Below are 17,883 nucleotides of genomic sequence, written 5' to 3'. Positions count from 1 at the left end.
ATGCCATACTAACTTGCATGTATCTACAGGAATTAGGATGAGGAGAATAAGTCAAAACATCCCTATTTCCTCTTCCCTCACAGTGCCTTGGGGTTTTTTTGTTTATTGTTTTTTTTTCCATTATTGTATTTTGATCATTGCTATGGACTTCAGATTTCATTTATTTGAAATGTGCTGGAAATCTCATTGATTTGAAGAAAACCTTGTCCTATCAACCAAAGAAATAGTCTGCTTAGCTTATTTTTCTGGCAGCTGAAGCCGGAAGCTGTTGAGCAGCCAAAGGGGTATTCAGAAGAATCATAACTTACATCTACAGAATTCACCCATAAAACTCAGTTACTCTATGTGTGTAACTTTATTAGCCATCAAAAAAATGCATATATGTATATATGCACATGCACAGACATATGCATATATATATATATATACACGTATAGCTCTGTGTGATGTATACACACTTTGCTAAAATGAGGTTCTTATTTCTAACAGCATTTTCTGGATGTTACCACTTAGCACACCAAGACTTGATTTAATACTTTTGACTCAGCAGATACTTCTACTGACCTCAGCTATGCTTCCTACCAATTACGCAGTTAGAATTTATACTAACAATACTTGGAAGAGCACCATAGATAGAATCTTTTGAAAAAAATGTTGACTCGCATCGTTTGGGAACTTAATGGTCAAATTGTATGTTGCTTTGGGCTTTGAAAGAAATTTATCCTCTCTCCCCAGCCCCGCCATCAACAAATTAGAGTGTGATTTATGCAAGTAACTGAGCCTGTGCGACTGCATTTCTCGCATTACAGAAAATCTGCTTAATGGGAGCAGCACAAACCCCTAAACATTTGTTTATAACAATCTTACTACAAGATTGTATCATTCTTGTGTGTTGTCTTAGGCATATGTACATTAGAACATTGTGATCATAATGTTGGTAAGATTAAATATATCATTCTGGAAAATGCACATAAGTAATAATTCACAAGTCTCCCATTTCCTGCTGTTCATGTTCTGTTCCTCTCTCTGACCCCCTTGCAAAAAGAGGAAAAAGAAATTGTCAAAATCCCAAACCATAAAATGGCAGATTCACAACATTCACAAATATTTCCTGAGTCAAGGGAAAAACTGCCAACAAAATGACTTCATGCTTCATAAAGTTTTAATTTTTATGCTTGGACTGGAGAGTTGTGATCCTACTGTGTCAAAGCATATGCCGCTTGGTGAGTCACTGACGTTTGGTTTTTAGCAGCGGATGAGAACACTCGGTTTGGTTGTACCCTTTTTGAAGTATGAAATCTGATCCCTCTTTGGATATTATATTAGCATGTTATTCTTAAGTTTAATAACTATTTTGTGAATATCCCAAATGTTAAATTTGTTCTGACCTCTCATTGTCAGTGCCGCAAAACACATTTTGTGGAACACCCCCCGCCCCAGTTTTTAAAATAACGTTTAGTATATTACACCATCATCTTTCCAAATCTGCTGAAAAATGGAGAGTTAAGCAATGCCTTATTTCCTTTCTGCTCCTGTGTAAAGAGAAAGCTGCAGCTAATATTCTATATTGTAAGAAATAGACTTTTAATGTCCTTTTATACATTTAAGGTCCTCTCTAGACCAGAATTTAAAGTTAAGGTGAGAACAGTTGTACAGAGGAAAGCGTATTTCCGTCTTCCTAATAACTCTGGCAGTAGTTTCTTCTGTCCTGTTTATGCCCTGGCTCATGCCTTCACACACGTGCATACACATCCCCAATTTGAACTCATGCTATTGCAGGTGCAAAAGCTTGTTTTGGGTAAAGGTCTCCTTTTCCTCTTTATTCCTGTGCTGTTGCTACGCAGTGGCCCCAAGTCTCAGCTCATGGGATAGCTGTGGTATCACAGGGTATCTTTTAAGTAGAGACTTTGTCAATAGCGATCAGGTAATTTACCTGACTTTCAAACAGTAAATACTAATTCAGCAACTCATTCGGTGCATTTCCCCTTATGCAGTTTAGAGGAATTGAATGACTATATTTTAATTAAACAAAACAAAAATCTGTGTGTGTAAAATTTCGCCTTAGTGTACTTCCACATGTAATGTTCTATATTATATAAAACCCATTATGACTGAGTTAAGATAAGGTATGAATTACCAACTTTCTTAATTTGATTTTTGGTGTTGGTTCTGCTTACATTGCTTAGGTCTCTGCAGTCTGCTCACCCTAGATTAGGTGTGTAAAGCTTGAAAAGGTGGAATCCGTGGATCAAGTTTGCTGCCTTTGGGAAAATTCAGAAAGATTTAGTAAACCCTAAGCTCTGAAATTACTATGTGACTATTTGCATATGCATAGTTCTTACTAAAGACTCGTTACTGTAGTTCTTTAACATTCTTCAGTGCTAAGGTTACATGTTGAAAGCAGTTATTTAATGCTATTGATTAGTGCCCCATGAAATTTCAGCGTTTATAGGGCAACTGCATGTGCATTACCTTGACTTCCCAGATCTCCAGGGTGTGCATAGCCTGATGGCCTACTCGGGAACTACACTATGGCTGCATATGCTGGACTGAAAGCTGGAACGCGTGGGTACCAGGTTACTTTTGTTCCAAAGTTCTTTCAGTGTGTTTAGATGATAATGCATATAAGCACCTTCTGGAGTTTTCAAAGTGAGGTGTATTAAATGGTAAACACCTAATAGACACAATAGACACCAATAGATGGTGGTGTAAATTGTGTAATGCTGGAAGGTGCAGTGCAAACTTCTTATTGTCATATATGAGTACTCTGAAGCGTCAGTAGTAGTTAGGGAGTGAATGAGATGACCTCTTACAGAGACTTAGGGTTACTCTTTTTGATAAGTTTACAATCTTCACATAATTTCTGTCTTTGATCCTTTTCTTTTTTAGTTGATAAACTCTACACTGTGCATTACTACAGTTTATTTTCCTGTTTTGAAATTATTAAATCAAGATAATGGCTTTTATGCTGGTATAATTATTCCAGTGTAAGTTTAGCCGCGGTTGCAGGATTCTGTGCATGTAGACAAGCCACGAAGTACATCTATTCACCTGTGGTTTTAGTTCAGTTCAACAGATTGGGGGCAGGATGCAGATTTGTCTTCTGGAAGCGGTCAGCTAAGTTTATTTTAACTTTTGTACATGTGTTAGAATTTATTGGATACATGCGTTTGTATAATCTGAAAAGTAAATAAAATGAATTGATGCTGAATGTTTTTTGGCCTTTGATTGTTAATAAACCAGCTAAGAGTGTATTTGGCTGCAAATAAGACCAACAGAGACCAAGTCACATGGAGAGAAAGGGATCCATCCCAAATGAGCAATTGGCACGAGATTACTAAAGCAAACTTTAAATAATTTTTCTTAAAATAAGAAATTATGCGCGGTCTCTAAATCTTCTTTACTGAGCAGTTAGTAGAAAAACATTGGGCTTGCTGAACTTGGCGCAATTTCAGTGCAAAATTTTGCATAGGGCAGACTGGTTTTGACAGTTATAATGAAGTACTAGAGTGAAAGTTTTGTAGTGAGAGATGTCCTTTCTCTCCCTAGGACTGTATGAAATAAAAGTACAATTCTGATTTCACTTTCTGTTCACATTTGATTTCCTTAGAGTTTCAAATAATGCCTGCCAGCTTCCACCTTTCAGAGTGGTAAAGCTACATCTAATGCTCTGTGTTTTCTTACTTTTCTATTAGTACCTCAGTTTAAATTGATTTTCCTCACTCTGACGTGAAGATAAACCTAATTTGTCTCCACTCAGTGTTAATCAGACCTAAACGCACTGACTTCAGTAGCATATGTCCTCAGCGTGGAGATGTATGGTTGGCATGTCTGGATTATCATGTCTGAAGAGGAGTGGCATCTCTAACAAAGGCAATTCGCAGAGCTGCCACCCACAAAGGCGCTTCAGACACCCGGGAGGACGTAGTGATCCAACTGGGGGCAGTCAGAGCCAATGTCAGTGAAGACTGGATGGACAGCTGATAGGCTTGGAGAGTTGGGTGGCAGTCCAGAGTTGCTTTATCTAGGAGCCTTCAGTGTTGGAGATTTGATAAATGGCAGGCTTGGGCACACAGGTTAAAGTATTAAGATGGACACGTCCAAGTTCTGAAGATGGGTGTGAAAAGATGGCAGAGGAGGGTTAGTTACGGTTCCTGTGTGCTATAATGTCTGCAAACTGTGCCCAGTTGTTCTTGCACTTTTTATGAATATAGAGGGAGTTTTGAAGCAAAAGGACACCAATGTAAAGGAAAGCATTACCTTGTTTAATAATATGAGTATCAAGACCACAAGTTGATTTTAACAGCATCTATTAAAAATGTATTAAACCTTTTTCTAGACTGTGGAACTGGGACATTATGCCTGATCAGTCGATAGGTAACTCCAGTTGTCAGTTACCTTCCTTATTTAAAAATGCTTGAATAATTAGTCTGAATTTGTCTGGCTTGGGCTTGGTGCCATTTACATCCCTTGGCTAAACTGTGAGGAACAAATTGTTCTCAGAAAACAAGCAAACAAATAAACAGCAGAATGATGATGAACCATGCTGATCACAGTTGATTTCTCTAAAGTATTGGTTATCAGTCAGGGGATTAATGCTGGTTATTTTTTTTTATTTGGTCTTGTGAATTTTTATTATTTTGTGAGGTTTTTTTTCAAATGCTTGCACAAATGCATTTATTAATTCAGCTATTTTTATTGACTAAGTTCATAAACTATAAAGCGATGACATTAGTTCAATTAGTTGGTTATCGTACATTCCAGTTTACCTCATCACTTTAGGTCAGAAATACGATAAATGGCTACTTCTCATGACAAAAGAAGAAAGCCAAACAGTTGAAATATATGCACTCATGCTCTCTCTAGTTCTATATTCTCATTTATGTAAGAACCTCTAAAACTCATTACTGTATTCTGTCAGGAGTTACATATATATTTTTAGTGTAGAGGTGGCTATGTACATTCATTAAGATACAAGAAAAAATCCTGAGTCTAAGAATATATTGGTCTGCTTTAAATACACAGAGCGCACTTTTTTTTTCTCCAGACTCTTAAGAGCCACTTTACAGCTATAGCAAACAAGTTGAACATAACGAAACTGCATCATATGTCCTTCAAAAGAAGTTTCACCATTTTCTGAGTTTGTTTACCATATATTATTTATGCAGGAAAAGAGGGAAAAAAGAAAAGCTAAGTAAACAAATCAAACACCCTGCTGTAAAACCAGATAAGATTTTTCTGTGGAAACTTATGATACATCCTCATCTGTGTTCCACTTACGCAACAAATAAATGCTTTTTAAATTTTATTTTACAATTTTAAGTATGTAATTCTGTATCTAATTTTAAAATTGGTTATCTTGATGTTTCCCATACTTTTTTGGATCTCATGGGACATAAGTTTTAACATTCATTACTGTGGTGCTGTACCTATGTTTTTGTGACAGTTTGAAATATGGCGATCTAAAATTTGTTTAAGAAATACCTAAATTTAACAGTTTGGCAGTGCTGTTTCTCCAAGAGGTGCAATGGTGGCTAGAAGCAAACAGGCAGTCTTTAAAAAACCCAAAAGACTCCTATGTACCTTCTGTGTTTCAGATGCCCAGACTGTCGCAATCATATGTACGTGAACAAGGAGCCCTCACGATGAAGATTTCTGCAAAGACTTTTTGTTAGCTGGAATAGTGGATAAGTTAGTGGCTAAGAAGTTCTGTAATGAACATAACAATAATTATAGTATTATCTGGTAGGTTTTGTAAACAAACTGCTCTATGGACTTGAGTCAGCCATAGTTTACAGATCTTTGCACTATATTGTCCTTATAACTTTAGAGACCAAGTTGAAGATGGAGAAGAAAAAAGGATTCTGGGTTTGGCAGGCAGTGGGGGTACCTGGATGGGCTTTAGTCAAGCACAGGTGTAATTACAGGGCACCAAATATTTTAAGCATGGTGAAATAACGTATGGTCACAGATCATCATACAGTTCCTTTCAGTTAGATCAGTCTCTGTTAGCTATTCTTTAGCCTACTGAAGAGTTTTTCAGAACTTTATTAATCTGGTGTTAAAAACACATTCATTTACTTGCAGTCTAAATGCACAGATGTTTCTGAATTGGATTTGAAATGTGTATCACCTTTTAAACTAAACGGATCTTTAAGCATCTGGAACACCAGTTTGCTCTCTAGTGGTACGTTTTTTCTCATCTCAGCTGTTTTCAAAGTCTGCCTGTATGTAGATACAAAAAGGGGGAAATAAAAAAAAGACAGAATCTCTTTCAATATTTAATTGAAATTAAGAAAATTCTTAATCTGCTCTGCTGTAGTATGAAGGGCTGTCAGCGAACAGTCTAGATGAGAGATATCAGGGAAGCCTCGTGGCAGTATACCAAATATAATTTTCATCTTCTCCCAACCAATAGAAGTGCAAAAGCAGAACTATAATAATTAAGTTAAAAAAAATAAAATGCAATAGCAGTATTATCTTCTTATTTAACCAATTTTAATTAATCTTTCAGTTTAGGTATCATTAGTAAGGTTTTCTTTAAGGTCCAATTGTTCTTTATGTGGTTGTAAACTGAATGCTATATTTATAAAATAAAAACATATTGAGGAAAAAAACCAAACAAAACAACACTTATCTTGTTATTTTTGATTACAGAATATTTTTCCTTAGATGAGAAAGGGGATAAAGAAAGATGAAATGTGCATGTGTCTGAGAAAAAGTGTAACTAGAAAGAATTAAGTTTGTGGTTTTACTGCTTCGTATTTAGTATTGCTACAGAATGCTTCTGCTGTTAATACTTCGCTTGAAAAGTAGGTTAAAAGTCATGTGTTTGCAATGATTATCTACTTAGTCTAGTGACTCCTAATAATGTGCCTGCGTGCCTGTCAGAACATTTAGCTGTGGAAGAAATACAGCTAGTCACATTACATTTTTCCGTATCTTTTATGAAGTAAGAGTGTGTTTTTATAGTCTGATTTATCAATTCAATACTGTGTTCCTATTGTGCCCTTAAAGTTTTAAATTAAAACTAATTAAGAATTAATTCAAGACTTGATCTGAAGGTGAGTGAATTTTATGAAAATGGCCTTTTATAGAAACCTCCACCCTGTCTGCGCACCCTGAGTTTTCATTATCTCAGTACCATGAGAATCTGGAGAAGCTTCCATATTCCCTTGCCTTTAGAAATGTGCAATATGTTTTAATTTCATTTTTACTAATGTTGTCAGGGTCCACAACTTGTCAGATAACCAGAATCTCTTGCCTTTATGCCTAGAATTCATAATTGCTCTTTAGAGCAGTTGATATAATAAACTCTTGTTGATTATATGTTTAGAGTTGTATAACCACTAAACTATAATTTAAAAATTCTTCTTGCATTTTTGGGGGCAGGGAGAGGGAACTGTAATTAATGAAAAACTCTCCCTGTCAACGTTATAATGGATGGAAATAAATGAACATGTGTGGGACATGTGATTGGACTGTTGAGATATTGTGTTTCTCTATTCATTTGTGAATCACAATTTTAACCTAGAAATGAGATGCAAACTAGACTAAGCATGTACATTGTGTGTGTTTTGGCTGCTGTTTAGGTAAGAATGAATGTACAAAGCCAAGTATATCTATCACCTTATGTGTATATATATTGCTGTGACACTTGTTTTTGCTTTGGTATTAAAGTATTATATGTATCTGTTATTAAAACAGCTTGGTTAATACAAACGTTAAGTACTCTCTTTTTAAACCATTTTTACTTGAATGCTGAATTGCTTTTTAGATAGGAGGCCGTCCTCAGGTCAGGAGGTTCCTGAGCTGCAGATTGCTGGAGGCAGGGAGAATGTCCTGGAGGAACTAATCTTTCCTCTGTTCAGGGGGCCCTTGTCACCGTATAGCTATGCGTATACTTTTTTTGTGTGTGTGTGTGTATCTTGCTTAGACAAGTGATGGCATAGCATAAGTGAATGCCACCTAGGTTTTATGTCGGTGGCAGTTTTCCAGGAACGCCAGAACCTCATTTGGTTTGTGTATTAAAAAAAGCATCAAAATATTTTGTAGCATTTTTATCTCCTCTGGTATACATATAAAAATTAGGTGCCCTTTTTTGATCTATGTAGTAATGAAAATAGAGCACCAGGGCGCATGTGCACACGCATGTACCTATATATCTTATTCTTTCGGGGGGGGGGGGGGGGGGGGGGGGGTGGGGGGGTGGTGTGGGTGAGAAGTGCTTTAGCATATGTTACCATAGAACTTGAGTGTGGTGGAGCGGCTTCCCGTGCCCCGTGTTCAGGACACAAGCCTGAAAGGCCGAGTCTGACTTCCTGGGTGGAAAGGCAGTGGGCAAAGGCTCTAGTGTAGATACCTTCACCTCTGGGTCAGGTTAGGAAGTAGCTCTTTACTAACCTACAGCTGTCAGTGCAGCTTCTAGCTGATACCTAGCTACTGGAGCTTTTCAGTCACCTGTCAATTTGGTGCTAGAACCGAGGAGAGCATTTATGTAACAAAATGCATGTCTTGGTGTGGAGGCCAAAATGATTAAGTGGTTCACAGGTGATGATGGTTGCTGCCTGACAGCTAATGTCTTCAACTGCCACCATTTGACGCTGACCAAGGCACACAGGACTGTGCAGACAGGATCGGACTGTTATTATGTATTTTGTTTCAGTAGAAAATCTTTTAGGGTACTTAAAACAACAAGTGTTTTTGAAAGAACCTGTTTAGTTTCCTACTAGAAGAACAATTATGGTGTAGGGTGGTGGCCTCCAAACTTTTTTGATTGTGCAGCCATCAATAAAATTCCCACATGAAGCTTATTGTAACTAAATCTTTTTCGTAATTAAAAGCATTTATTAAGTCACCCTTTAAAGTACTTCTAATACCATTATTTCAACTGCTTTTATTTGGATGCATGTGTTTGCTTAAGGAAACCGTACATTCTGTGATTCTGAATTGAGGTTGTGAAATAAAGCTCATGAACTCACAGCGTTCCTGGCATTTAAGAGCATTTCTATCTGTTTTCTTCCGTTTAATAGAAAAGTGATGTTGGATTTTTTTTTTTAATAAACTGAAATGATGACTAGTAACATGACAGAAATAGAAGGCAGATATTTCATGTTGTGATATGGAAGGGGAAGTAATTTTTCTCATGTTCCTAATTAAGATAATAAAGTGATTTTTGCTTAGAAGAATGCTCAGTCAGAGGAACAAATAAAATACTTAAAAATTTGGTGGGTGGTGTGAGGGTGGAGAGAATTACATGCAAAAATTGGAAAGCATGGACTTTCTGTCATTTGGAAACCTAATCAGCTAATGAATTTGTTGAAGAACGTGTGGAATTTTAGAAATGAAAGTATTTAGTGACATCTTTAGTTTTGACCATGAGTAATGATAAAATATTTTAATAGTAAGCGCTGGCAAGGAGGTTATAGCAACTTGCGCAATATCATGAACGACTGCAAGTTTATCTGCATTGTACCTTTCTCTTCTTTTTAACTAGAAAATTAGTGTTTCATCAGTTTGAGGGATTTTTTGAGAAATCTGAACTATTATTCTTGTGGAGAAATTCCTTTAGATTCCAAATTCATGAATCAGAGCTGGAGATGACTTTATAGATAACTTTAGCTGTAACATTGGTGGAAATTCTGTAAGAAATAGAATTATATGAATATGAGCAAGACAACAAAACCATCTTTTGTGAAATATTTTTTTCCCCCCTGTATTTGGAGTATTGTTGATTGTAAATCAGCTAACACTTTGATGTGAAAGGATCCTATTCTATAATCCACTTCACTATCTAAAATGTGAAACGGGGACCATTTAATATGAAATATTGTCCCATTAAACTGCGGTCTCAGAGAACTTCATTTTAAGTACACTTGTGCATGACTTCCCAGGTGAGTTTTAACTAGTTGAACTACATCTAGAAGCTTTTAAGGGAGTTAAGGCAACCATGGAAATGTGTTCCTATTAGTTGACTTCATTACCAGTTTCAAATAATGCATTCACTTTCTTTTGTAAAGTTCTGAGAAATGTTGACTTGTAAGAATGATAACATTTTATTTTGATGTTTCTTTCTGCTTATTAATTGAAGTGTTTCTGTTTTCAAGGGAACAAAAGAAATTGAAGGTGAAGAGGAGTCTGGTTTAATTCCGCCTGCAGAAGTATTTGCTCCTAAAAGTCTGGTGTTGGTGTCCAGACTAGATTATCCAGAAATTTTCAGGGTAAAGAACTTGTAATTGCCATTTATAATATATGTCAGCAGACAGATCTGGTTTTAATGAGTAACAGTGACAGTACTTTTGATTTAAAACATCTCAGGATTGATTTGGGAATTTAAAAGCAAAAGTAGGCTTAGACCGAACTAGATAAAATTCAATGTCTGTGACAGTAAGTAGCCCCTATAGGTTGAAGCAGTTCTTTTTTTACCCTCCAAGCAGTTTTAAATCTACATAGAAGATGGAATGGAGATTTTTTTCTGGGCTCAATTTACTCTATAATGAAGGGAATTATTAGGACAAACCCAGACTTGCTCAGGTAAAAACAACACATTAACCATATTTGATTCAATATATAATGGTAAATTAATAGTGAAATCCTAGTTTTCCTCCATATGTAATGCAAAATGTCAGAACCTCTTCCAGATCAAATTAAGATGCATGACAGGGATTTAGGATCTTGGATTACTTTCAGCTGATGAAATATGGCTGATCTGAGATAAATGAAAAGCTTACATTTTTATTAAGCTAATACATAGTAAGAGAAACAAATATAGTTCAGTTTACAGATCAAGGGAGGAAATCATTCAACAGTTAAATTGTCATTAGACATTAAGAATGACTGTACTGAGTGAGATTAGAATTCCACGTAGCCCAGTATTTTGTTTCTGATAGTGTCTTGTAGTGAATGCAAAGCAAAGGGTGTAAGAATAGGGCAGGCTGTAGAAATAATTCCACAAAATACTTTGCTAGTTCAGTGTGAATGATAGTTAAATGACATCCTGAACCAGAGGTGTCAGTTGTGTGGGTTTTTTCACGTAATTTGTCCAGTTTCTTAACGCTCACATTTTACAAAAACCCGTGGCAAGGAGTTTCACAGCTTAACTATGTGTTATATGAAAAGTTACCGTTGGAATTATTTCTAAGAAGAGAATTCCTAAAATATTTGCTGAATTATCAAAATTACAGTAGTTAAAAGGCACTAAATGGATGCTGTGGAACAGTTATTTATTTCCTTTTTTTCCAAAGGCTTCTTAGAAGGTAATGTTAAATCATCTTACATTAAATTATTAGTAAAAATTATAAAACTCTATCTTTGATTTCCCAATCAAAACTGGATCCACACAGAAAAAATGTGGAAATGCTGAAGTGTCAATGTACTGTTCTTTTAAAAATATAATTAGATTGAAATAATAAAATAAGGAATGTAAGTTAAATAACATATGGAATTGTTGATCCTTGGTACTAGTCTTAAAACAAGCCTCAGAAGCTCATTAATTCATCAGTGTTTTACTCTGGAAACTAGTCATTTTAGGTCCCTAGAATTCAAAGCACAGATTGAAGCTATGTTGGTTTTGTAATTTTTAAAAGTAACTCGTAGTAAAGCACTTTTTTGTATAATGAACAAAGCACAAATATTAAACTTTTAATTCATTTTTTAAAAAGAATATATCTACATCTGCCAGCACATACATCCCTTCTAAATAGCCAAACTATTTTTTTTAAATGAATTATTGCTTCTATAGCAAATTACTTTGTCTTCAGTAGGAAAGTGCTTCACTACATAAATAACTATTAAGACACTTATTTTTTAAAAGATTATATACCTAGATCTTTAAGTAATTTGACATCTTCCTTCCCTGTGCAGCAGTTTAATGTATTTTGTCTACCTTTCTAGGCTTGCCTTGGCTTGATCTATACTGTGTACGTGGACAGCCTGAACGTGTCACTGGAGACGCTCATTGCAAATCTGTGTTCATGCCTTGTCCCTGCTTCTGGAGGGTCTCAGGTAAATGGGGGGGGAAAAAAGGGTATTTTTCCAGTTAATTTAATTTATGAAGAAAACAAAAAATAAATTCTTGAAATATTTTTGAAGAAAAAAAAAGATCATAGTTCAGCTGAGTGCTTTCCCTGTGGCCTGTGAGTGCTTTCCCTGTGGCCTGTCTTCTAAAGACAGCAAAAATTCCATTCCAGGATAAGGTCAAAGGGTTAATTTTGTCACTGAGTTGGCTTTTTACAAGGCATAGTAACAAATCAAGCAGTTTGTATAAGTTCAGTTTTTAATAATAATGTACATTCGGGAATAGTTCTGCTTGCTACAGATTTTTTTAAAGACTCTTTTTCCTTGCCATTTTTTAACATGTCCTTCACTTCAGTTCATTTACCTGTGTCTTTTCTTTGATGCAGTTTAGGATTTCACTGGTCTTTTCTTTGGTAACTCTTTTAAATTTATATTTTCATTAATTTTGTAAAAATGCTAAACAAGTAACTTGGACATGGTTTTCTCGGCGGTAATTAAATATTCCAGGTAGTCCATGCATTCAAAAGTAAGAAAAAAGTTTTCCAGCATCTACACTTCTTTCTGCTTTTTATCTGTGTTTTCTGTGAGCAGAAAGTCAGGTTTGTTTGTTGATTTACTTTAAATAAATTATTCGTATACATTTGTGGGTTTCTGACAAGGCAATTCAATCTGGTTTGCTTGCCATTCACTTTATGCTGTGACACTACTGGGAAATTGTAGTCCTTATCAGGAAACTTATCTGGAAACTAAGTAAGCAAATGTGGCAGTATTTTAAAGTTGATTTCATACACATTTTCTCACACTTCCCACCCACCCTATGGATTATCAACCTTCTTGAAATCATACAAATCCCTAATTCTTTTCTGTTTTTCCCATAGCTCTGACTGCTTTGGAATTTCAATTAGTGTTATAAGTGGCAAAATGTCCTCTCAGCTTAGTCAAGATCTACCTTACTGCTCTCCAGGCAACCCCGTCTGTCTGGTTTTGCATCCCAAACTTTTTGGTTTTGAAGGGGAGTAATTAGATTGTATCTCCCTATCAGAAACCCTCTTCGCCAGTGGAAAACTACTCATATTACAGTTTTTGGTGATCCACTTGAACCTATGAACTTAAATTTGCTAGTGTCAAGCTACCATTTTAACCAGAAATTAAGTTTTTCGGTTCTCTTTCTTAAGCTTCATGCTTCCAGAGCATTATATATCCTAGAATGAGGACACTCTTCTGATGTTTGTCTTGAGAAGTCCTTGAGGACCCTCCCAGGTTATTCATGTGTCCACTATTGAAACAATCTACTGCGAAATTAGTCATTGACCTGCATCCGAGTCTGCTGCTAAAGTGCTGGGGAAGACATCTCTGTTACAGCTCAGGGTCTTGCTTGGTTTTACTGTGCAGCACTTTGGTTTCACACATCTGCTGTGCAGCAACTGGAGCTTGCTATCTTCATACATTCAACATCTCCTGCCATGTACCACACTAGGGGCTTGTACAGAAATGCCTCCCACCCCTTCATAGTTAGTGCTTAAAGGTAACCGCTTGAAATCACCCGCTGCTTGAATGTCATGTGGATTTACTCAAGAGGAAAGCAAGGTTATTTTGCAGTTACAGTGCTTCTTGGGATGTGATACACAAATGCATTCCTTTCACTCCCATTTCCTGCCTCCCTCAAGGGATGTATGTTCTTATGCTGGAAAGGTGACCAAAGTTTTAATTCTACTTTAATATTCAGAGCAGGAATATAGGAGTAGCAGAAGTGGCCTCTTCAACAGCCATATATCACAAGTATGTTCATACTTAAAACATGCATGCAGACAGTAGAACTTCAGTTAGAAAATAATATGTGTTTTTCTGATTTGAATGGGTTTTAAACTTTGTTGTTGTTGTTTGTTTTTGTTTTTTTTTTCCTGGAAGTTTTTTTTAACGTATTATTGAAAATGTAATATTGAATGCCCTCAAAGACATAACTATTTAACTAGTTCAGTGGAAATGCAAGGAAGTAGTGCTACATGCTACACATTCAAGGAAACATATCATTTTCCTCAAATTATATTTCAGATCTCTATTGGTGAATTAAATTATTCTTACTAACTTTAAACTTCTGTATACAAAATAAATACTTTTTGCAGGATGAATCACTTATCTGTGTGATACCGTCATTATCATTGTAGTGACAACTATTAGCATTTATTCTACATAAATTAAACTTAATTAAAAAAATTCTTTCTACAGAAATTGTTTTCTTTGGGAGCTGGAGACCGACAATTGATACAGACTCCTCTACATGATAGCCTTCCTGTTACAGGCACCAGTGTGGCTCTTCTCTTTCAGCAACTGGGTATGTCTAGGTCTGCTTTGAAAAAAAATTCTTTTTTTAAATTACAGTGAGGTATTTTCTGTTCTCATTCAGATCAAATCATGTGCCAAGAAAGTTACACGGTAAATATTAATTTCTTTTGAATGAAAGAATGACTAATAGTGCTTTTATCCCCTAATCAGACATTCATATAACCTCTTTGTACATCTTGCTTGTAGTAAGTTATCTCCAATATTTACTATCTGTAAGTGCACGGCGAGTAGAAGTGAGCCTAGCCTCTGTTTAATTACAAAAACGTTCAAGTGAAAAGATTGCCCACCCCTTGGATACTGTGTAAACTCCAAAAAACCCCAAGGAAGTTAATAATAAAACTAGTGTAACTGAAAAGGCTAGTAGAAAAGACACTATGTACTGATAATGGTAACTATGTGGAATTCATATTATTCTCTCGTTGTCTGTTATTCTGTCTTTCAAGAAGGTGATCTAACACAATCCTCATCAAATGCTTACTTGTTCATTACAATTACAAGGTTGTGTCACTGTTTCCTGGGTACCTCAATACTAATCTTGTTTCTCTCGTTAAATTTTAACACTCTGTTAGTCTTCTTTCCCTTGGTTTGTGAAGTAGCTTTGAATTACAAACTCATAGCAGCCACGCATAAGGGCGCAGTTAATAATCTTTTCTGAACAAGTAAACCTTATGTTTAGTCTCAAGTAATCAAATGGCCTCAGAATATGTGTCATCATCCGTTCTTCTCATAAATGGACAATAAGAATGGATGCAAACTGGAAAAAAAGAATAGTGAAGAGCAGTAGAGCTTATGTCACAGGAAGCAGTATCAGATCTGATGAGCACAATGCCATCTAGTACTGATAAGATTTAATTGTATGCTTCCAAAAAGAATATTATTCCAAAAGGAATACTGTTATTTTGTTGGTAGCAGTTTAAATTAAAAAACACAGCTAACATGGTATAGATGCTACTTATTCATACCATAGTTCCTGAGGTTTTATGTGGCTTATTATGTCAAGGTTCATGAAAAGTGCTCTGATCAGACTGCAGGCAATTTTTAAACATAGATAAGCCCAACAACTCTTTCCCTTCTCTGAAGATATAAAATATGGTCTGAGGTACTGTAAGTACAGTATGAGATACCATGTGGTACGGTATGTTTGTTCTATAAGTACGGTATGTGATACCTAAGTTGAGGCAGTCTGTTTTGGGCAATTGTAGAGCATATTTGCAGAGCTAGCTTTTTTAATTCCACTCATTGTGTATAAAACTGAATTATAAACCTTCATACGAGAATTTAAAATTGGTTTCACACACACAGGATTTAAGTTAATATTATTAACCACGTTTTATTAATGCATAAATATATACAGGTGGATGTCACGTAACTTCCTAAAGATACTATAGCAGAGTATTGAAGAATTTGGAGTGTAACCAGGACTGCTAGATTGTTGTGCTATCAACCAATGATCCTTTACCTTTATATTTTGAAATTCTGTTTGTCTACCATCTCATTTTTCTTTTCCCTTTAAAAGGCTTTTTTTAGCCTTTTTTCTGTAAACGATCTGATTTCTATGATTTTGCTATTCTTCTGCCTTGGAGGTCCAGTCTTTCTTGCTTTTTGGTGGCTTGTAAGAAGTACAAGAGTCATTAAACCCATGCTTACCAGGTGTCCTTTCAAGTTATGGTACACAAAAGGATACAAAAATCAGCAGAAGGAGGGGGAGAGAAAGGGAGATATTAAAGGAAATCTTAATCATTGCTCAGAATTCTGGTTAGTGGCACTTCAGGTGGCCTGAAGAAGAGAGAGACAAAAGAAAGTCTGTGATTGTAAAACTTGGCAAATCTTCACAAAGAGAAGCTGTAGACTTACATCCTGTTTCCCTGAAGAGATCATACAAGTTTGCAGAAAAAAAAGAATTGTCTCAATATGCCTTGTTTTCTTTTGTGGCATAATTTTGTCTTTTACGAGACTATCAGAACTATTAGCAACAGCTTGTCTAATGGTCTCGTGAAGGTCCTCTTCCTGTCTCTCTCCTATTCTTTGGCATGATGAGGACAGTAGTAATTGCTTGGGAACGGGCCTGAAATTAGTTAAGCAATAAGCAAATAAGTTGGCAGTAGCTTTTTAAAATTTTTTTTAAGCAGCTACTTGAACCCTTTGCAAAAGAGACTTACTCGACCGACTTTTCCTATCTCCTATTTTTGATCACTGCTTTTTTTTCCCTGGTGTTAATTCTTCTTTTTTTCCTTCTCTCTCTCCCCATCCCCCCTCCCCTACCCCCTAGTGTGTCTCAGTTTCTAGTTGATGTCCCTTTCAAATTTTTTGTGTCTAAGTATCTGGGGATACAGCACAAAGGTAGAATCACTTTGTATCTCTAAGGACACAAATTAAAAAATGTTTTCATATTCATAGCGTACATCACTTTACAGAATAGCACATAGTTCTTTTCACATGTAGATGGTGGACTATCATCGTCTTCTTAAGGATAAGGTTTGTTAGTGCTAAATTTCTGTTCAGATTTACTAAAAAAGAGTTGTTAATACAGCTACATATGACTATTTGCAATGGTTGTTGAAACATGGAAACATAAACTGGCTGTTTTAAATAAATTCTTATTTATTCTCACTTTTCATGTAGTCTTACGAAGAATCAAAGGCAGTGAGTCCGGAAGGACGAGTGGTAGAACCTCTTAGCTCATCCCTTTGAAAAAGTTTATTTTTCCAAGATAAGGACTAATCCTTTCCTCTGGAGATCATAGTAGAGCTTGTCAGAAGTTTTTTGTGCTTTTTGTAATGATATTCACACTTGCTCTGTTTCTCTCATTCCATTTGAACAGGATCTTCATGCATATATGTCTCTATGAACCTGAGCAAAAGCATTCTACTTCTGTTGTCCAATGTGGTGTTGGATAATTACTTTAATGACAGCTGTTATCATCAAATGCTTGTGTTCAGGACACAAATATTGACTAGGCTGTTTGTCAAATAACGACATGTTCGTTTATTTCTCTTCTGGTACAAGTCACTTAATCCTATTTAAATTATTAATAGAAAATTGAAGAGTAGCTAGAAAAATATTTGTGAACTCTATAAATCACCTTTTTAAAAATAGCTCTTTCTTTGAAGAAGATGGGCAGCAAGACAAAATTTACCACTATGAATAGATACAAAAGTAATTTCAACATTTATTTTGAGAAATATTGTGCAATAGTAGTCTCATCATGCTTTTTCTGCTTGGCAGGATAATACTGTGTCAGCGGATGACCCTCCCTGTATTACCAAGTTCGCAGCATATCTGGAAATAGACCTTATTTTTACTTAGGCGTTAAACTACAGTTGGGAAAAACATCCCCAAAGGTTTTAAGCTTAATAATAAGGAACAGCAGTGTTTGACATTTTACATCATACATTCTTTTTTTATTTAAAAAATAAGTATATGGGAATAATGTGATAAAAGCCAGGCCTGTAGCTGGATTGCTACACCTAAAAATTATTTCATCAACAAGGATTAGCTGGAAAAACAGCAATCATAAAGTTACTT

The 17,883-nt window shown here is 35.7% G+C and overlaps 1 protein-coding gene across 4 annotated transcripts in view; it reads left to right on the top strand.

Moving 5' to 3' along the window:
• Positions 1–17,883, top strand: part of SBF2 (SET binding factor 2) — a 269,535-nt gene that overhangs the window by 115,483 nt on the left and 136,169 nt on the right. For all 4 annotated transcript variants that reach the window (XM_074585940.1, XM_074585939.1, XM_074585938.1 and 1 more), the window contains exons 4-6: positions 10,107–10,220; positions 11,893–12,003; positions 14,242–14,347. In XM_074585940.1, the coding sequence (XP_074442041.1) occupies positions 10,107–10,220; positions 11,893–12,003; positions 14,242–14,347 (331 nt within the window). The remainder of the gene's footprint in view (positions 1–10,106; positions 10,221–11,892; positions 12,004–14,241; positions 14,348–17,883) is intronic.

Source organism: Larus michahellis, chromosome 4, assembly GCF_964199755.1.
Source record: "Larus michahellis chromosome 4, bLarMic1.1, whole genome shotgun sequence".
Taxonomy (NCBI): Eukaryota; Metazoa; Chordata; class Aves; order Charadriiformes; family Laridae; genus Larus; species Larus michahellis.
Note: the sequence above shows the minus strand (reverse complement) of the source record. Positions and strands in the feature narration are given on the sequence as shown.